The sequence below is a fragment of the Eufriesea mexicana genome, unplaced genomic scaffold (genome assembly GCF_001483705.2).
Source record: "Eufriesea mexicana isolate 0111107269 unplaced genomic scaffold, ASM148370v2 scaffold4744748238, whole genome shotgun sequence".
Lineage (NCBI taxonomy): Eukaryota > Metazoa > Arthropoda > Insecta > Hymenoptera > Apidae > Eufriesea > Eufriesea mexicana.
In genome coordinates, this window is record NW_016907970.1 from 194,934 (window position 1) to 211,905 (window position 16,972).

The following is a 16,972-nucleotide window of genomic DNA, read 5'->3' on the forward strand; positions in this document are numbered from 1 at the left end:
TTAGTATTTATAAAAATATTTATTTAAAAAATTTTTTAAAATTAAGATATGATTTTAACGCGCATTTTAACTTTAACAATTTATTCTAATAATTAATAGTACATTTCAGTATGGTACGTCTTAAAACAGACAGAGATGGCCATCCGCGTAAGCCAGTATAGTGGTGCGCCGTACAGAAAAATATATCCGCGTAAGCTACTATAGTGGTGCTCAGTGCCTAAGAGGTTAAGAACTATATAACAACTGTTTCATCGTATTATATCAAAAACACGAAAATGAGTATATTGTATAAATATTCAGTTATTTACATATTTAGAAATTTTGCTATTATTATAAGTAAAAATACAATTTGGGGTAGTTAGACATGAAATTATAATTCTTTGTAATTTAATTCAATATGGTAAATTCTAAAACAAGGATCAACGCAGAGACCCGTACACACAGGTCGTCGCGCGGCCGCCGACTATAGTCGGCACCCGTAACGAAAGTATTAACGAAAGTAACGAAAACATTCGTCAATAATAAATAATGTAGCGGAATTACGAGAACAAACAGAAAATGTCTTTCTTCCGATATAAAGTTTGAAAAGGATATTTGAAGATGTATATCTATCAATGATCCGCATATATGAGTTTTGCGTCGTAACAGAAGGAAGGCATATGAAAAATTTGACTATAGCAAAGGTTTGTATTAAAGTTGCATACTAAAAATAATCCTTGCCTATGTCTATAATAATCTTGCGCTGACAACATTAAACGCATTTTAAATCTTTTCTCATTCGATACTTCGGAGAAAAAGATTACTTGCGCTACATCGAATGTTCGAAGATAATAAGAGTTAACTTTTCGTCTGGAAAAGATCGTTTTTAGGGTTTACAGATATTTTTTATTCCTCTCGTCGAATGGTAGAAAACGAGAGAGAGGAACGGAAAAACGGAAACGCAGTGTCTATCGATTTCAAAGTAACCTTCGATTCGCGTGACAGAAGAGTATTGTAACTCTTCGATTTCCAAAACCGCTTATCACGCGCCGAACTAATATTGCGTGATTGGTTTTCTAATATTAAGGATCGCGAGTGTGATGCTAAAATAGAGTGTTTATTTACAGTAAAAGTATACAATTATTATAGTAGAGTAGATTTATCGGAGTACTGTTTCGAACACGCGTTTATAAGTATATGTATGTCTCGTCGTGTCCTATCCAGTGTTTTCTCCAGCTTGGTTCTGATTGGTTAGGATAAATATTAGTGGAGGAAAAGTAAAAATTTTTAATTGGACAGAGGGTGTGACGGAAGGACCTTTGGCTGAGGAGTAGGAAGCTGTCAAGGAGCTGATTTTCGATGGTCAATGACGTGGATTTACAAGTTGTAAGAGTTGGTAAGATTATACGAGCTCAGGTTACCGATAAGGCGACGTGAGTGAGGAGCACGTAGCAGTGATAACCGGCCATCCGCGTGATCTTTGCGACGAATGAACAAAGGAGGGCCACCTTTAACCCTTTCGGCACAAGCGCGCTGTCCGCCGTGACACTTCCGCCGTACGGGATGCCGTGTCGAAAATGCGCACATAGCACATGGTCAGTCCTCTTTCGTATGAAGATTTTCTTAAACGTTCAATAAGAAGCTTAACAACACAATGTTTTTTTCCAACAAGTATTGTTTGTAGCTTTAATATTAAAAGATGTTTATATAAAATTCTACACAGATGGATTTCGAATATATCCGGCGCTCGTACCGAAAGGGTTAAAAGGGCAGCTCGAGGAGCGAGCCGGAGAGTCTTACGCGAGAGGGGAAAGCGACGTATACTGTGTATCGAGAAGAATTAAGGAAAGTAATAGCCATCGAGAGTTGGATTCATTAGAAGCAAGTTTTCTCTCTCTCTCTCTTCCCTTGCAAAGTGGTGTCCGTCCGTCGCCTTCGTGGGTCTGTCGCACATGGGTCCAATCTGTCGGGTCTGGTACTTGTAAATTTTCTGAACTTTCACATTTAGATATATGACTCAATCCACTGACAGGGCGGCGATGCACGTCTAATCTTCGGCTTAACAGTCATAGTACAAAATAATAGTCTTTAGAATGATAGCAAATTAAAATAAGAGTTATGCTATGAACACGCTTTCAGGGACGACACGTAACTAGGTAACTAATTTTAGGTAACACGTCCTGTATGTAGTGGAGAAATTGAAAGCATAGCGAGAAAGGAAAAACATAATAGTCGCCAGGAAAATGCAATAAAAGTTAACAACTAATAGAGTTAAGAAGTAGAAATCGGTGTCTCGGATATAAAAGTTGCAGCAAACAGACGCGTTATTTTTACTGAAAATTATACATATAAGGTATATTTAATAGGTTCAAGCATAGAGTTGTAAGTACAGATTTAAGTATAAGTTTGTATGTAACTGCAACAGTTAACATTCAAAAACTTCTCTGTATGGATGATGCAATAAATATTCATATTCGGTATTCAGTATTCATCTTGGTAAATAATTTAAGCCCTTAAAGACTCCTTAAAAACTACATTATTAAATATATAACCGAATATACTGTACGTTAAATATTATTAAATATCATTAAGAAATAAGTTTTAAATTGTACGTCATAACTCGGCAATCTATTAAATAGCGCAATAAATTAGTTAATTTTATTCGGTATTCTATAGATACGATGAATCCAATACTGCTTTTATTTTCCCTAAGCCTTTTCCTCCTTCTCTACTTCAAAATCAAAACAATCGAAAACCTCCAACGGAATAAAACCAAGATAACACGAGGCTTGATAAAAATCGATTTTTATACAGCTACTAAGAAGATACGAATGAAAATTTATTATGAAATTTACACGATGTAAATTTAGGTGAAATTATATTAAATTTTTCTCTTGAAAATTATCTCAGAGGGTGTTAGAAAAAAAGCCATTTTTGGCATCGCCTGGAAATGAAAAATTCCTTCAAGACTATTAAGAGCATCTCCCAAAGAACAACAAATTTCTTTATCACTTCGCCGACAGGAAAGTAGTAAAAATGAGACCGATCAAACATACTCGAGCGTGATGTTTCGTCGTTTACCTCTTCGTATACTGAACCATATTCGATATAATTAGCGGGATCTCTGCTAGCAAATGAGCCGAAGGTTTGAACCAAACTAAACCGAAATACCATGTAAGGATTGCTACATATGCGTGCAAGAACGGCTTCCAGTCCGACTTTACTTTCATCTACTAATATGTATACATAATATTTTTAAGTATTCGAATGCCGTTGATGCTGTTTCGTTTTCAGTAAAATGCTGTTATTTGCTTCTACGGTGACTTGGTACTTTTGACAATCGATACGATACGATGGTGTTGCAGTTTGAAAATCAAAATTTCCGTTTTACAAGCATAGATCTTCAAAGCACTGATCTTTGTAACTTAATGTTGATAAGATTCTAATTGTACGACTTCTATACGTTGGAAATCTGCTCGCCTTATGTTCACATTTTCTATATATACCAAGTGTTCCAAAGAATTAATCTGATTCGAATATTGCAAACTCCTGTCTATAATAAGGTGATCAAGGGCAGTATTGGATGAAACTTTGCGATTAGAATGGCAGAAATTATTTTGAAGTGATGGAATAAGGTGTGTAATCAAATATTTTGGATACATTTATAATACAGCTCTTTATACGTCCGTTAGTTACTTCGATCATAAAACAATTTTTTCTAATGATTCGTGATTGTTTGCTTATTAAACTGTAAATGGTTTCCGAAGTTCATCTGCAAATGATGGCATTTTAAAAGCTCATGCGCTTCGAATTGATTGCACGTATTGGTTTCTAACAACAATTCATTTAGAATTGATGCATTATTTTTAGATTCGTGATATAGTCCGTAAATATTTGCTATATAGCCGTCTACATAACTAATTATCGACTTTGCACCAAAGACGAAGAGGACGAAACATGACGCGCGAATATGTTCGATCAATCTCATTTTCACATATTTCAAACCGTTTTTGACAACTTTCCCATCATTTTTTCACAGCAATGTGATAAAAGAACTTTTTGTTCCTTGGAAAATGCTCCTAAATATTCGAAAGAAATTTGTCACTTCCATGCGATGCCAAAAATGAACGTTTTTTAACATCCTCCTTTTCTATTTAAAGCAATTTCCTCGCTTTTTGATATTTACTATATCGACTTGATTATTGCTTCAATAACTCTAACAAATTTTTCTCCAAAAATATCTATCCACCAATTTAAAATAATTTTTCCAAATGAATCAATCTATCACAAATAACGTGTCATTAATAATGTCACTGTAAAATTCTAACCATTACTTTCATATTAGCAATATCTACTTTGTTTGTTTGAATTTAGCGTAACTTAAACGTGATTCGAATGTACAAAATATGTTACATAAACTATAAACAACCTGGTATATACGATATTAATATAATCTAACGATTGTATTAAAACAGTTTAAATTGCAAAATGATCAACTTAAACACTGTGCAAACGATTTTTCCCCTCAGCTGAACATAGTCTTTAAATCCGGAAAAATTACAAAAAGTTTTTTCTTTTCTCTTTTATATATTTTACAATAAAATTTCTTTTATATAAACAAAATGTTTCGAAAATCACCGATTATATCATAAAACATGAGACAGAAGTAATAAGAGCTGTATTTAACAATTCGCTGATTACAACGTTACCTACATCTAAACAGATATTATTTCGAATACCTTTTACATCGTAAACAGAAAAGTTTTACGTATTTATTTAATGTCGGATAATCTTACGTTATACTCCGGGAAAAGGATTTAAACAACAGCTGTTGCGCTAAAGAGAAAAAGTGTAGGTTGATTTCAAGTATTACTTCAAGAAACAAAAAGCCACTCTGAAACTATCCACGCGTCAAAGATATTTACAAGGAATTATCACAGACTCGTTGTGGCTTCCTTGACATTGCGCAACATTATCTCACATAAAATTGTTTCATATACATTGTAAACTATAATTTTTCATATCGAAAAATAACGGTTTAGACCATCAAACTAATTAGCTTTCTCTTTATATGGTGTATTTGCAAAATCGTGGTACGACCAACAATGATTCTTCGCATAAAATTACGTCAAAAATACAAAATACTTTTTGTTTTCTTTTATACAGGATTACTTTTTCGAAAACGTATTGAATTTGAAAATTCATACAAGTGCACTGAACAAAATCTGCTTTATTTGCTCGACCTGACTCGTAGTCCTCCTCACTGTTGTTTGTATTTGCAAACAATATTTTTTTAATTACGTAAAGCGTTTAGCGATAAATACTATTATGAAACCGTGAAACGATTTAAACAAAGAAAATATACTTATTACAAAATCGTAGTTTCAATTCAATGTTTTTATACCGAACTACTGATTTTAAGACAAATTTCGCAATATTATGTCAGCGAAAGATAGAATCAAGGATAAATGTATAGTATCTACTATTTATATACGGTTAGCAAGTATCAGTAGCAATGAGTTACGTTTACGTCTCGCTTACGCGTAGGAAACATATTGTTTTAATTATCGTAGATAACAGATAAAGGTAGAGATAAAGGTCATCTAAAAATCATTGTATACTGGGTCACTGAATTCATTTTTTGATGCTACGAAGACAAGAGTACATTGTACTGTTTAAAAAAGTCAAGATTTAAATTGATCTTTTTATCGAATAAAAAGTTGAGTCGAAGCTGTTACGTTCGAAATATCTTTTTGTCAGGTAAAATGAAATTAATTTTTCAGTAAATGCCTGAAATACTGTGACAACCGTTACGATAAACACCCGGTACAGTACAGACGTGACTCGTTGACTAAGCTCCCGTAAATTGAACGACCCAAGTTCAAGATAAAAACACATTTTTTTCTGTAAGATTAACTCTGCTTGCCAAAAATATGCGGCAAAAGCTAACTACAACCAACGTTACTCGTTAATGCCTTATTTTTTCTATTTCGATACATTTTCTCCCCTTCCTTGCCACCAGATACACTTGTGGATGCGATTGACTTAGCGAATAATGAGAATACGCGTGAATAAAGACGACACCATTAGTCTACAGCCAGTCGGACAGTCTCGACAATGAATCATTTCTGTACTGTATATGCAGGATGTCCTATTTAAATCGACCATTTAAGTAGAATATCTTCAAAACCAGCGGTCATACTAAAAAATTAGTATTTTTACTAAAAAAAAGAAAAATAGGTAAGAAAAGAGAAAAAAGATTAAATGGTTGATAAGGCACCTAATAATCCGATGTAAGTTAGTTTCTTCTAAATAAACAGTTATGGTAAAAAGAATTATTACTTTAGACGACATTTCGAGTGCATATATTGGGAATAATCGATTAGTAAAGTACATATCTAGGCTGAGAAGGATAACTTTGAATATCAGCTTTAAAACGATACGACTCTAGCCAGTATTAACGTTAAAATATCGTTTGAATGAATGATTTTTCAAAACCGTTCAACATTTGTTTGAAATATTTTTCGATATCGTGGATAGTTTCGAGGAATATTTGACTGATTCGATTTAAATGGAACACCACGCTGCACATTTGCACGATTTATCGAGATACAAAGTTTCCGCAGATATATATATATACATAGTATGTATGTATCTTCGATGTTTTTACCAAGTAATTTTACGATATCGTTTTAATGTCGTTCCGCTAAGGTATATTTGCTCGAAGCAATGTTAAAGGTTAAATATTCGAAAAATTCGAATCGATATTACTTTTCGATATTTAATCCGAATAAAAAACAATTATTTTTAATTCTTTATATTTTCATCTGCAAAATATTCGATTTGAACAGACTTGTGGAAAACTAGGATAAGATATAAAATATATGATACAATAGACGAAGATTAAAATGCCGATGAGGGTTACAATAGTAACAGAACAAATAAAATTCATTAAAATTGTCACACCGAAATAACATGATATTCATCTTGTGCTACTTACCTTTACAGAAAGAAATGCAACAGCCAAAGCTACCACATCGGATAACATATGGAAACTGTCAGCTATTAAAGCCATACAGTTAGTTACATAGCCCACTACTATTTCTACTAAGAAAAATAGCGCAGTGAGCCATAACATCGTTAATAAACGACATTTCTTTCCTGTGTAACGACCCATAGTGACGTTTGTACCTAAAAATGATATTTCAATTTTATATAAAAATAAATAAACAATATAGGCCTAATTTTCTTATATCAAACGTTAAATCTAAGAAAAAAATCATGTAAAACGCGAAGTATACATATTGAATGTAAAAATGATAAAACATTGAAATTAATTGAAAACTGTGAAAGGAAAAAAAAAATATGAATTTGTAGAACTTATGAAAAGTAAGTTCTTTCTTTTTTTACGTGTATACATATCGAGAAATCTGACGATATTGGTCGATTATATCGTTGATCGAATTAGCGTAAAGTACATATTCGCGATTAGAGATTTTTAAAAATACAACAATGATTAAAAATCGACAAGCCATCTACAACTCTAATTCCTTCGATACCTACAAAAGGTAGTATAAGCAAAATATTCTGTCCAATTTTCATAACCATGTTCGAAATCACGTTCAACTTAATCTCCGACTTTTCAGGCTATTTCTCTCGTTATTAGTGCAATATAACTATCACGAACATCTTTAATCATATCTAAAACTTGGATGAATAAAATTACGTTGATATTTCTAGGTAACTTCCAGAAACCAAGATTCAGAACTAAGTTACAGAAATTTGGACAAAACGCGTATGTATAGATTCTTTCGACAAATTTTGTTCGCTAAATACGTTTCAATGATGAGATTATTAACAAGAACACGCAAGTATGTACCTTTCGTTAGGATTAATCACCTACTATGAAATAGTAATAATTTAGTCGATTAATTGCACCGTTATTTATAAGAATAGATTCATTAGCAAATGAATTCACACTGCAATACGAATTTTACACTGACTAAAATTAAGAATTTAGCACACTATGAATAATGGGCAAAAAGAATAATGGTGATTATTGTTAATAGGATACAGAATACAACTAAACAGAATACAATTACGTAAATACCACCGAAAGTTCGACAAAAAATTTGTTTATATAACTCTTGGTAATGTTTTAAGTTAATGCTATACCGTGCTTGTTGTTCACAGAGCAATAAAACACAGCGTTTCATTTTGAAAAAATTAAGCCTTCACGATAAAACTCCTATCATTAATCCTCGCAAAGCTGAGTAACTAATGCACGAAACATTTTTCGAAAATTCCAATTATAGCGAAGGTATGTCGAATAAAAAAAGTGGCTTATTACATTAAATCTCCCTAGTAGCGTAAAGAGCTAGAGAATAATATAGAAAAGATGGTGCTGAAAAGAATCTTCGTTAAATACTTCATTCTCATTCGAACTATTTAAAAATATATCGTATATCTGTCATTGTTGTAATAATGAAGTTATACCGATTTGTATAAGAAGGTACTTTAAAATTTCTAGATGTATAAATGACGAATAAAAAGCAAAACCGATTCAACGGTATACATCAAAATGAAGCTTGCATTGTTAAAAAATGTACAACTTTCATTCGATTCGAAGTATTTAGAATGACATTTTGGAAAATTAATTTTGATACGACTTTATTTTTCACCATTATGTCGCCGCCTGGACAACCTGAATGCGCAGTAGCACAGAACGTTACGAGTAATTGCTGAAATTGCAAGTGTCTTAATGTATATATCAGGCTACACATCCGCTCTCTCATTGTCAATCCTGTTAATTTAGTTAGTTTTAGAAGTTCAGATCATTCGGTCAATCACACTCATTCAAGCGTGAACCAAGTTTCAATCAGGCGACTCGGTTTAGGCTCATTCACGAGACTACATTATAATCTGCAATGAGTCACTTAGCTTAGAGAGTCACTCGATATATCAGGTTTCTATCTGGCGCGCGCGCACGCACACACAGACAGACAGACAGACATCTACAGGTAATCCTTCGAGTATCTCAAATGGAACGTAGCGTACGTCATAATTAAAGTTGTAAATCATCGACTATACTTTATAGTACTAACAAAACCGACTCTACTATCTTGTGCTTTCAATTGCAGAAAATTATTAATTGTAAAGTCAAACAACTTTTAAGAAAAAACTAAGAGGAAATTTACAACAAGGGTTCTGGTGACCTTCTAACTGCTTATTAACTGCTAATTAGGAAAATTAGAAGGCTAATACAGATAGCTGTAATAGCCTAATACAAAAGACATCATCGAAGATGTTCAACTTTCTTAACTAATTCTCATATCCTTATAAAAGCTCTAAGATGCAACTATTTTTTTAGGTAGATTTCTTTACATGTTACAATATTTTATAAAACTAAACATTTGTCTCTTTCTTTTTTCTTTTCTTTTTCAATTTTTCCCTATATCGGGTTAGTACGAGATCGGAGGTTATTAAATTTTTCAACTTGAAAATATCGAAGATTTTACCTTGTTCTCAAACTTATTTAGAATGTTTAGAATCTACTCTAAACTTGTTTCTTGTCACGTTTAGGGAGTAAGATGTTAAATCGATAATGATATTAACATCTTGCTGATTGGCGTTTTCGACGAAGTAAAACCCGTTCTAGATATACATATTATCGATGTATTATAAATATCTAAACGACATATCAATATTTATTAAGATATCGTCAAGACGAATAAAACTGATCCGCAAATTTCTGACAAAGTTTACGATATACATTGGTAAAGTTAAATTATTTTATACGAAGTTAAATTAATTTTCATAAAGAATTTCATGGAAATTGATGCGTTGCAATTTACCTCGATTGCTTATAATTTGGTTTATCGATATTTTATTGATATATCGATACATGGAAATATCGCATAAAATGATCGCATATCGATGTTTTATGCGATTTTTTATATAAATTTTAATGCGTTTTATTTACATCACGCGTTGAAATACGTTGGCTTATATGGATAGAAGAACTCACAAAAATTCGCAATCGATTCTATATCTAGCGTTTCTGGAAATACTAACTGAATGATTCAGTAAAAAGGCATGCATACTGAAGAGGAAAAGCACTGGCCGCTGAAATAAGAGACAGACCTTGGCTTATCTTGCACACGTGCGCTTCTTCGAATCTTAAACAAAGAAACCAAGTAACAATATCATTCGGAACGCTGTTGCAAAGATCTATAGAATCTATCCGGGCTTAAAAAATATATGAATTAGAGTAAGTGCAAACACAAGTGAATTCATAACTATCAAAGTGCGAACATGCAACCACGAGTATCATATCATCGATGAGCTGGCTCATCTTCGATTTCGATGATTTTCAAACGTGTATGTTATAAAAGACAATATTTTGAACAAGTTTTTCCTCTACGTACTAATCCGGCTTAGTTTCCGGTATATTCGCAAAAATCTTTCGATACCGTAGAATTGAATAGCGCTTATACGTATGCATCCGTGAGACATACACAGGCACAACCAGTGGGTTCGGTGTTCAACAAATCTGATTATACGAATCATTGATGTCTGTATTGTATATATACGATATATTGTATGCGGAATTCTACTTCAAACTACCTAACTAAAATATCTAAAACCTAACTCAAACCAATATAATCGGTAAATTACTTTTGTCGGTAGTTTGAATTCCTATACATAAATATATTTTAAACGTCAACGGTGCGTGCAATCATATCCGCATCGACTCTGCCTGTGGATACCTATCTCACGGATGCACACGCATGTATATGCGGAAGTCGATAGCGGTCAAAGTTTTCCGCACATATCTCAAAAGCAAATACTGATTAGATCAATGATTCGAACAATCAAAAAATATACCATAGAAAATATTTGTGGAAATGCGATACGCAAGATTCAAATATATTAACAAAAGGCAGAACGATAATTTATCGACGATATTTAAATTAATAAGTAAATTTTTGATACCAAAATAATTTGATACTTCGATGTTTATCCCTTAATAAGTAATGCAAGAAATTGATATGGTAATATACATATTACATAAACATTAAGCAGGATAAAATAAAAAGTTCACGTAGATACTTACATTATGAATTTTTAACACTGATTTATGCAGAAACGGAGCTTAGAACGAAAAAATGTTACTGTACATTTTCCATTCATTTTTTCATGTACATATGTATATTCAAGCCCTCTTAGTTTGTACAACCAGCTAAATAACAATCTGCATAATTGAATTTAAAGATAACTTTAGAAACTGACTTAACCCCGCCCCCCCCCCAAAAAAAATGTAATATTATTCTGAAAGTCTTGTCGTAAAAATATCGTAAAAAAAATATATCATGAAAATTTATTAATCGAAAACAAAAATAATTGTAGATGTCATATCTGTTTGTGCAGCTATTACGAAGCTACAAAGATAGTCTATCATTTTTTAGTTTGGAAATGTATTGCCGTGAAACGTTAAAAAAACTGATTTTAATCATCTAGCAAAATCAATAGATATTACAGGCTTATAAAATATTTAGCAAATGCTCGAGATGACTGGATACTGCTTAACGGAAAGTGAAATTTTCGTGTATGAAAATCTTTTGACAGCCAAGGTTGTCATATTCTATAAACAATAAATCAGTCATATACTCCCCTATTATCACCATCTGATAGTATCTTATGCGAACCAGAAATTTTTCTTAAAAGACTTAAAGTATTGGATGGCACATTTATTATGAAATAATGAATTAGCTTTTTAGTATATTTTAAAATATACACCTTATAAAAAACTTTGTATTACATTTTAAAACATACAAGTCACGAAGAAATGTTCAATATAAAACTGTCTTTTATAGTATTCGAAGTAAGGCTATATCTCGTAACTTTGGATAGATAACATGGTTATTAAATTAAACAAATTTATGGATATTTTCTATTCCTTTAAACTTCTACCAATAACATACGATAAAAATTACAAAATTTTAGAAATATTAAAAATATTAAAATAATGTTTAAAAATATTAATTTGCTTGAAATTTGTATAAAAAATTTGTACTGACCTGTGTCTCCTTAGAGACGCATCTTACTATTATAAGATTCGCATAATTACCATAATTAATATTTCATATGAATACCCAATACACGAATGTTTATTATCTATTTCTGTCTAAAGAACCTAATAAAGAGAATCAATATTTTCGAATCGCAAGAAATGCACGAAATTTCTGCATTGTATTATTTTTGACATTTAAAAATGTATCTTACACATACACAAATTGTTTATGATTTTCTTACAACACTCGTTAAAACTGAAGTCACGTTTAAAAATGAAGTAATAATAGAATAAAATTTTGATCTACTCTCGAAATCGCATGTTCATTTATATATGCAAGCACAACGATAAGGTTTATGGCATTGCATTTTGATATTAAATTTGTAATAAATAGTATGTTTTATACATAGTTTTTTACTTCAACAAAATTTCTTGGCAAGCTTTTTCAATTTTTCTACATAATTTCAATTATCGTAATTCTTAGTTTCGTTAACCGTTTGCAAAATCTATGCTTGTAAAATAATTATCGGTTGTAATATGATGGCTTGTATCTTACTCGTGCAAAATACAATTCTTAACAATGTATACTATTTCATTATTTCTTCGTTATACAACTTTCTCTACGTCAATTTAAAAATTATAACAGTAATAACTTTTCTTGTATCACATAACATGCAAACCTTAATCTCATGTTTTACCCGTTTTGAAAACATAAATGAATCGAAATTTGCATTATTTAGCTCAACAGAGTTCCTATAATACTTGAACGATTATTATACTTAATGATATCCCTTGTTGAAATTAGTTTGTCCATTTTTTCCCTTTGTAACGAAATCGAAATTTTCGAATGAAACCAAATTATAAACGTAAAACGGAAAGACCGCAAAATTTCTCGAAACCTCAGCAATAGATAGGCCAAATAAATTTTTCATCGTTGTTGCATAAAATACGTTTTTCTCTTTTTCATCCGTCAAATCTTTCTATGAATGGAAACCTCTATACTGTTTTAACTTTGTTTATTTTCGTATCGTTCGTATGCCTTGCCATTTAATATCTTCAATTCTGCACATACCGAGTAGTTTATTTGATAACAAAATCTAATATCTAATAACAAAAAGCTGCAATTTTTTCGAATATTTTTATTTCTACTTATTAGTTAATTTTTCAAACTACATCTTCTAATCTTGCTTTAGAATAAATGAATCAACGTATTGTCAATTACATATTTCACGTGCCTTGTTATAACATGGAATTGCCAATATCACTGTCGCTTCACATGCAATCATCTCGTCACCTTCTCTCAATTCCAGCGTTGTAATGCTTTCAAAATATTTTCCATATTACTGTACTTATTTTCAATTATTTGGCAAAAAAATGAGTAATCAGAAAAGGTAACAAGTATCATAACAGACTTGATTACGCAGTGAAAACTGATTGACTTAGCTCGGTGAACTATACCGGGATAATTGGACCGAATATACTAATGCATACGTCTTATGTAACTAAATCAGTCTTAAGTGAAAATTTAGGAAAATGAAAAAAATGATCCTACGAAATTTTGATTTTTGATATTATGACGAATACCATAAAATTATTACTATAAAAATTAGACTATTAATTACAATATTCTATATGTAAGCGAATATTTGAAAACAAATGGTTCTAAGAATAATAAAAATTCCTATTGTCCTAAACGACTATACTATATTACGAATACAAAATCGAGGTGTTATTAAGCGCGAATAAATCTTTTTATATAAATGAAAACAAATCCGTAAAAATATTTAACTAAATTATTATAGCAAAAATAATAAAGTGAATATATTTTAACCTTCAGTGAACTTTATGTGAACTTTCAGAGTATTTAATTCGATTTTATCAGCAAATATTAATTTGTATATTAGAAATTTTGTCTTTGGTTTCATGTATGTAGGAATTGTAAATGCGAGAGTTAGTGCAAAGGAACCCTTGTTTTTTAACTTTAACAGTAACCTAGGGTTTCGACTGAATGCTTAGAGCGACGTCTGAAGTGCGCGCGGAAGGACGAGTGACCGCGTGCAAAGATCGGATGAACGGAATATTTATGACTGTATAGAATGGAAGTGAAGAGCGAGAGGCGCCTGAATATTTAGGGTACGTGACCCACTTCGAGAGCGAGGCTATGGGAAATGCGTGATCGAGGAAGAAAGCTCGAGTATGAAAGAAGATAAAGCGCAGGGTTTAAATGAGGGTGCAAAGGCTGTCCTCGGACAGTCCTGTTAGTGAAAATTGTACACGAAGTTTGAAAGAAAGTCCAGTCGGCGATAGTTCGGAGAATAGACATGCGAGTGTGGATTGCGTAATTAGTTTAACCTTTTAACTTGTATCTTTACTCTTAAGTCTCTTTAGCTCGTAAATAAAATATGTTGGAATTAACAACATCCTTTATTCCGTATATTGACGATCAAATCATATCCCTACATGTATACGTGTCACAATAAATAACACAAAGTTTATATTTAACAAACTAGATAGCCAATATTGATTCATTAATCGTGCAAAAATTTGGAGCGAATTAAGTTATACCTAAATAATTGAATAGCATTTTTATCGAATTCGTAGATTCTGCAAAATAAACTAACAAGTCAAAAGAAATATAAACTCGATTTAACTGTGAAAAATATAAAAATGGATAGGTAAAGAAGTATTACACAGGAATCACGCACAGTTGCATGGACAAGTAATCGGTAAGACAAAAATCTAAATGAAAATATGTGTCAAAGATATTAAATAATTAGTAATCCTTAGTAATTTTTGGTTCCTGTGAGATTGTGTTTATTCCTACATTTTTTCGAAGACGTTTGTCTTCCTTCAACATAGACTTGAAAGATTTCTATGAACGGTAAAATCTTACGTGATGTGTAAAGAAGAGCGTTAAATTTACTTTCGTCTATTCGCTTCTAATAAAATACATAAACTCCATTGTGTCTGAATTTTTAATATTCAATACTCCATATACTATTAAAATAAATCAAGAAATAGGAATAATTGCTTTCTTTTTTAATAACCGTAACAGATTAAGATTAAAAAAACGTAATCCATGACTATAACGTCCTATATTAAAATTCATGAACCTATGACAAGATCGAAACTTTGATTTGTTGTAATTAATGATTTAATAAGTTTTAATATCGGAACAATCGACTAGTAACGTGTATGTAAACATATCGTGTACAGCTAAAAGTGATATGTTGAAAATGAATAAATATAGAAATTACACTAGGATCTTAATGAAAGATGATATTAATTTTGCCGGAAGCGACAATATGTTCTCAGTGACTACGAAAATAACAAATCTAAAACCAGTTATTTCTAGTGTTAATAAAATTATGCAAGTTGAAACCACTATACAATAGTATTCCTTATTCTCCTAGTTCTTATTCTCCTCGTAGCGTCCTGATTTGTGCCTATTTCCATATATGACAGCACATCAAAATATAAGTTAATCATATGATTCAACGCATAAGAGTGTATAATAAATGCAGTTGGTCAATCACGTTGATAGGTAAACTCACAACACGCCACAGTGCCATCCCCTCCCCCCCCCCCCGCCGCTCTCATGCGCGCGCACATGCGCAAAACTCTAACCGAGTTTAGAAATTAGCCCGCACATTTCGATATCAATAGGGTACTATTGCATACTTGTACATATTATCAAGAAAATATTTTCCTTTGCTTTCTTTCGAAGATATAAGAACAAAATATTGCAATACAATAATTCATTCGTTACCAACTTATTTTATAGAATACTTTTGTAAACTAAAAATTTATCATAAATATACATAAAATTATTATCTTTCAGATTTTGCACGTACTACTAAATTAAGGTAAATAATTCAATTACAATAATAAAGCATTCGAAGAATGTACGTATATTCTTACGAATGGAAGAAATGCAAGCACAAAGCATGATATAAGACTCGATGTAATGAGCATTGTAGCGATAATGTAACTATACACGTACCATATGAAGAAACACTGACGATAACGAGACAATTTATCTCAAATTTTGATAAGCGTGCAAATTTAAAGTTAAACGATATTACTACTACGCTACACGATAATTTCGAATTGAAAAATATTATCAAAAATTAAATTTTTAATTTTATCGTGATCTAGAAAATTGTAGCTTTTTTCTTAGATTGCTGTAATATACATGACGTAATATACAGACCTGAAAAGTTGACATAGAGGACGACATTAAATAAATTCTTAGCTCTTAAATGAATACGCAAATAATAAATTTTATAATCTGGGCCGCGTACTCTAATATAGCAGTAGGTTACGTTATCACGGCTTTATCTTCTGTCAATGGTTAACACCGAGTCTACATCTATACAAAGGCTTTGTATTGCCCATTATCGTTCTGTCACGCTTAATCTTGATGCGCCCGACTCGCCTGTGTCATGTTAAATGATTTAATTCGTAGATGAAAAATGTGTCTGCTCTATCCCCATAATCGTGTGAGAGAATGCGAATGTAAATTAAAAATTTCAGCGTCGAGAATTTAATAGTTTCCAAAATATGGATAAAAATAAACTTTCGATACGATACATTGAATTTTACTTATACGTGGATATCCGTCGCAGTGTATGCGTCAATCCCCGGCCGTCCTTCAGCTACTGTTTCTGTAAACACTTCGCGACGCTCGGTAACTAATATATATAACGAGTGACTAGTTGGAAAAGTATCATCAGTGAAATCGATGACATAAATATTGTTTTTGGATGGACGCTAATGATAACACAAACGTGCTATCTTTAACTTATCAAGGGCAACTCAGGATGTTGCAACTGCAATAAATACTACATAAATGTCACTATGCGAAAAGATCGATACGATCCTCGATCCAAATTGTTACAGATACTAGAGAAAAAAGAG

General features: G+C 31.8%; 1 protein-coding gene across 3 annotated transcripts in view; it reads right to left on the minus strand.

Moving 5' to 3' along the window:
* Nucleotides 1–16,972, minus strand: part of ZnT63C (solute carrier family 30 member 1) — a 121,794-nt gene that overhangs the window by 89,223 nt on the left and 15,599 nt on the right. For all 3 annotated transcript variants that reach the window (XM_017903879.1, XM_017903863.1, XM_017903871.1), the window contains exon 2: nt 6,980–7,170. In XM_017903879.1, the coding sequence (XP_017759368.1) occupies nt 6,980–7,156 (177 nt within the window). In that variant the 5' untranslated portion in view covers nt 7,157–7,170. The remainder of the gene's footprint in view (nt 1–6,979; nt 7,171–16,972) is intronic.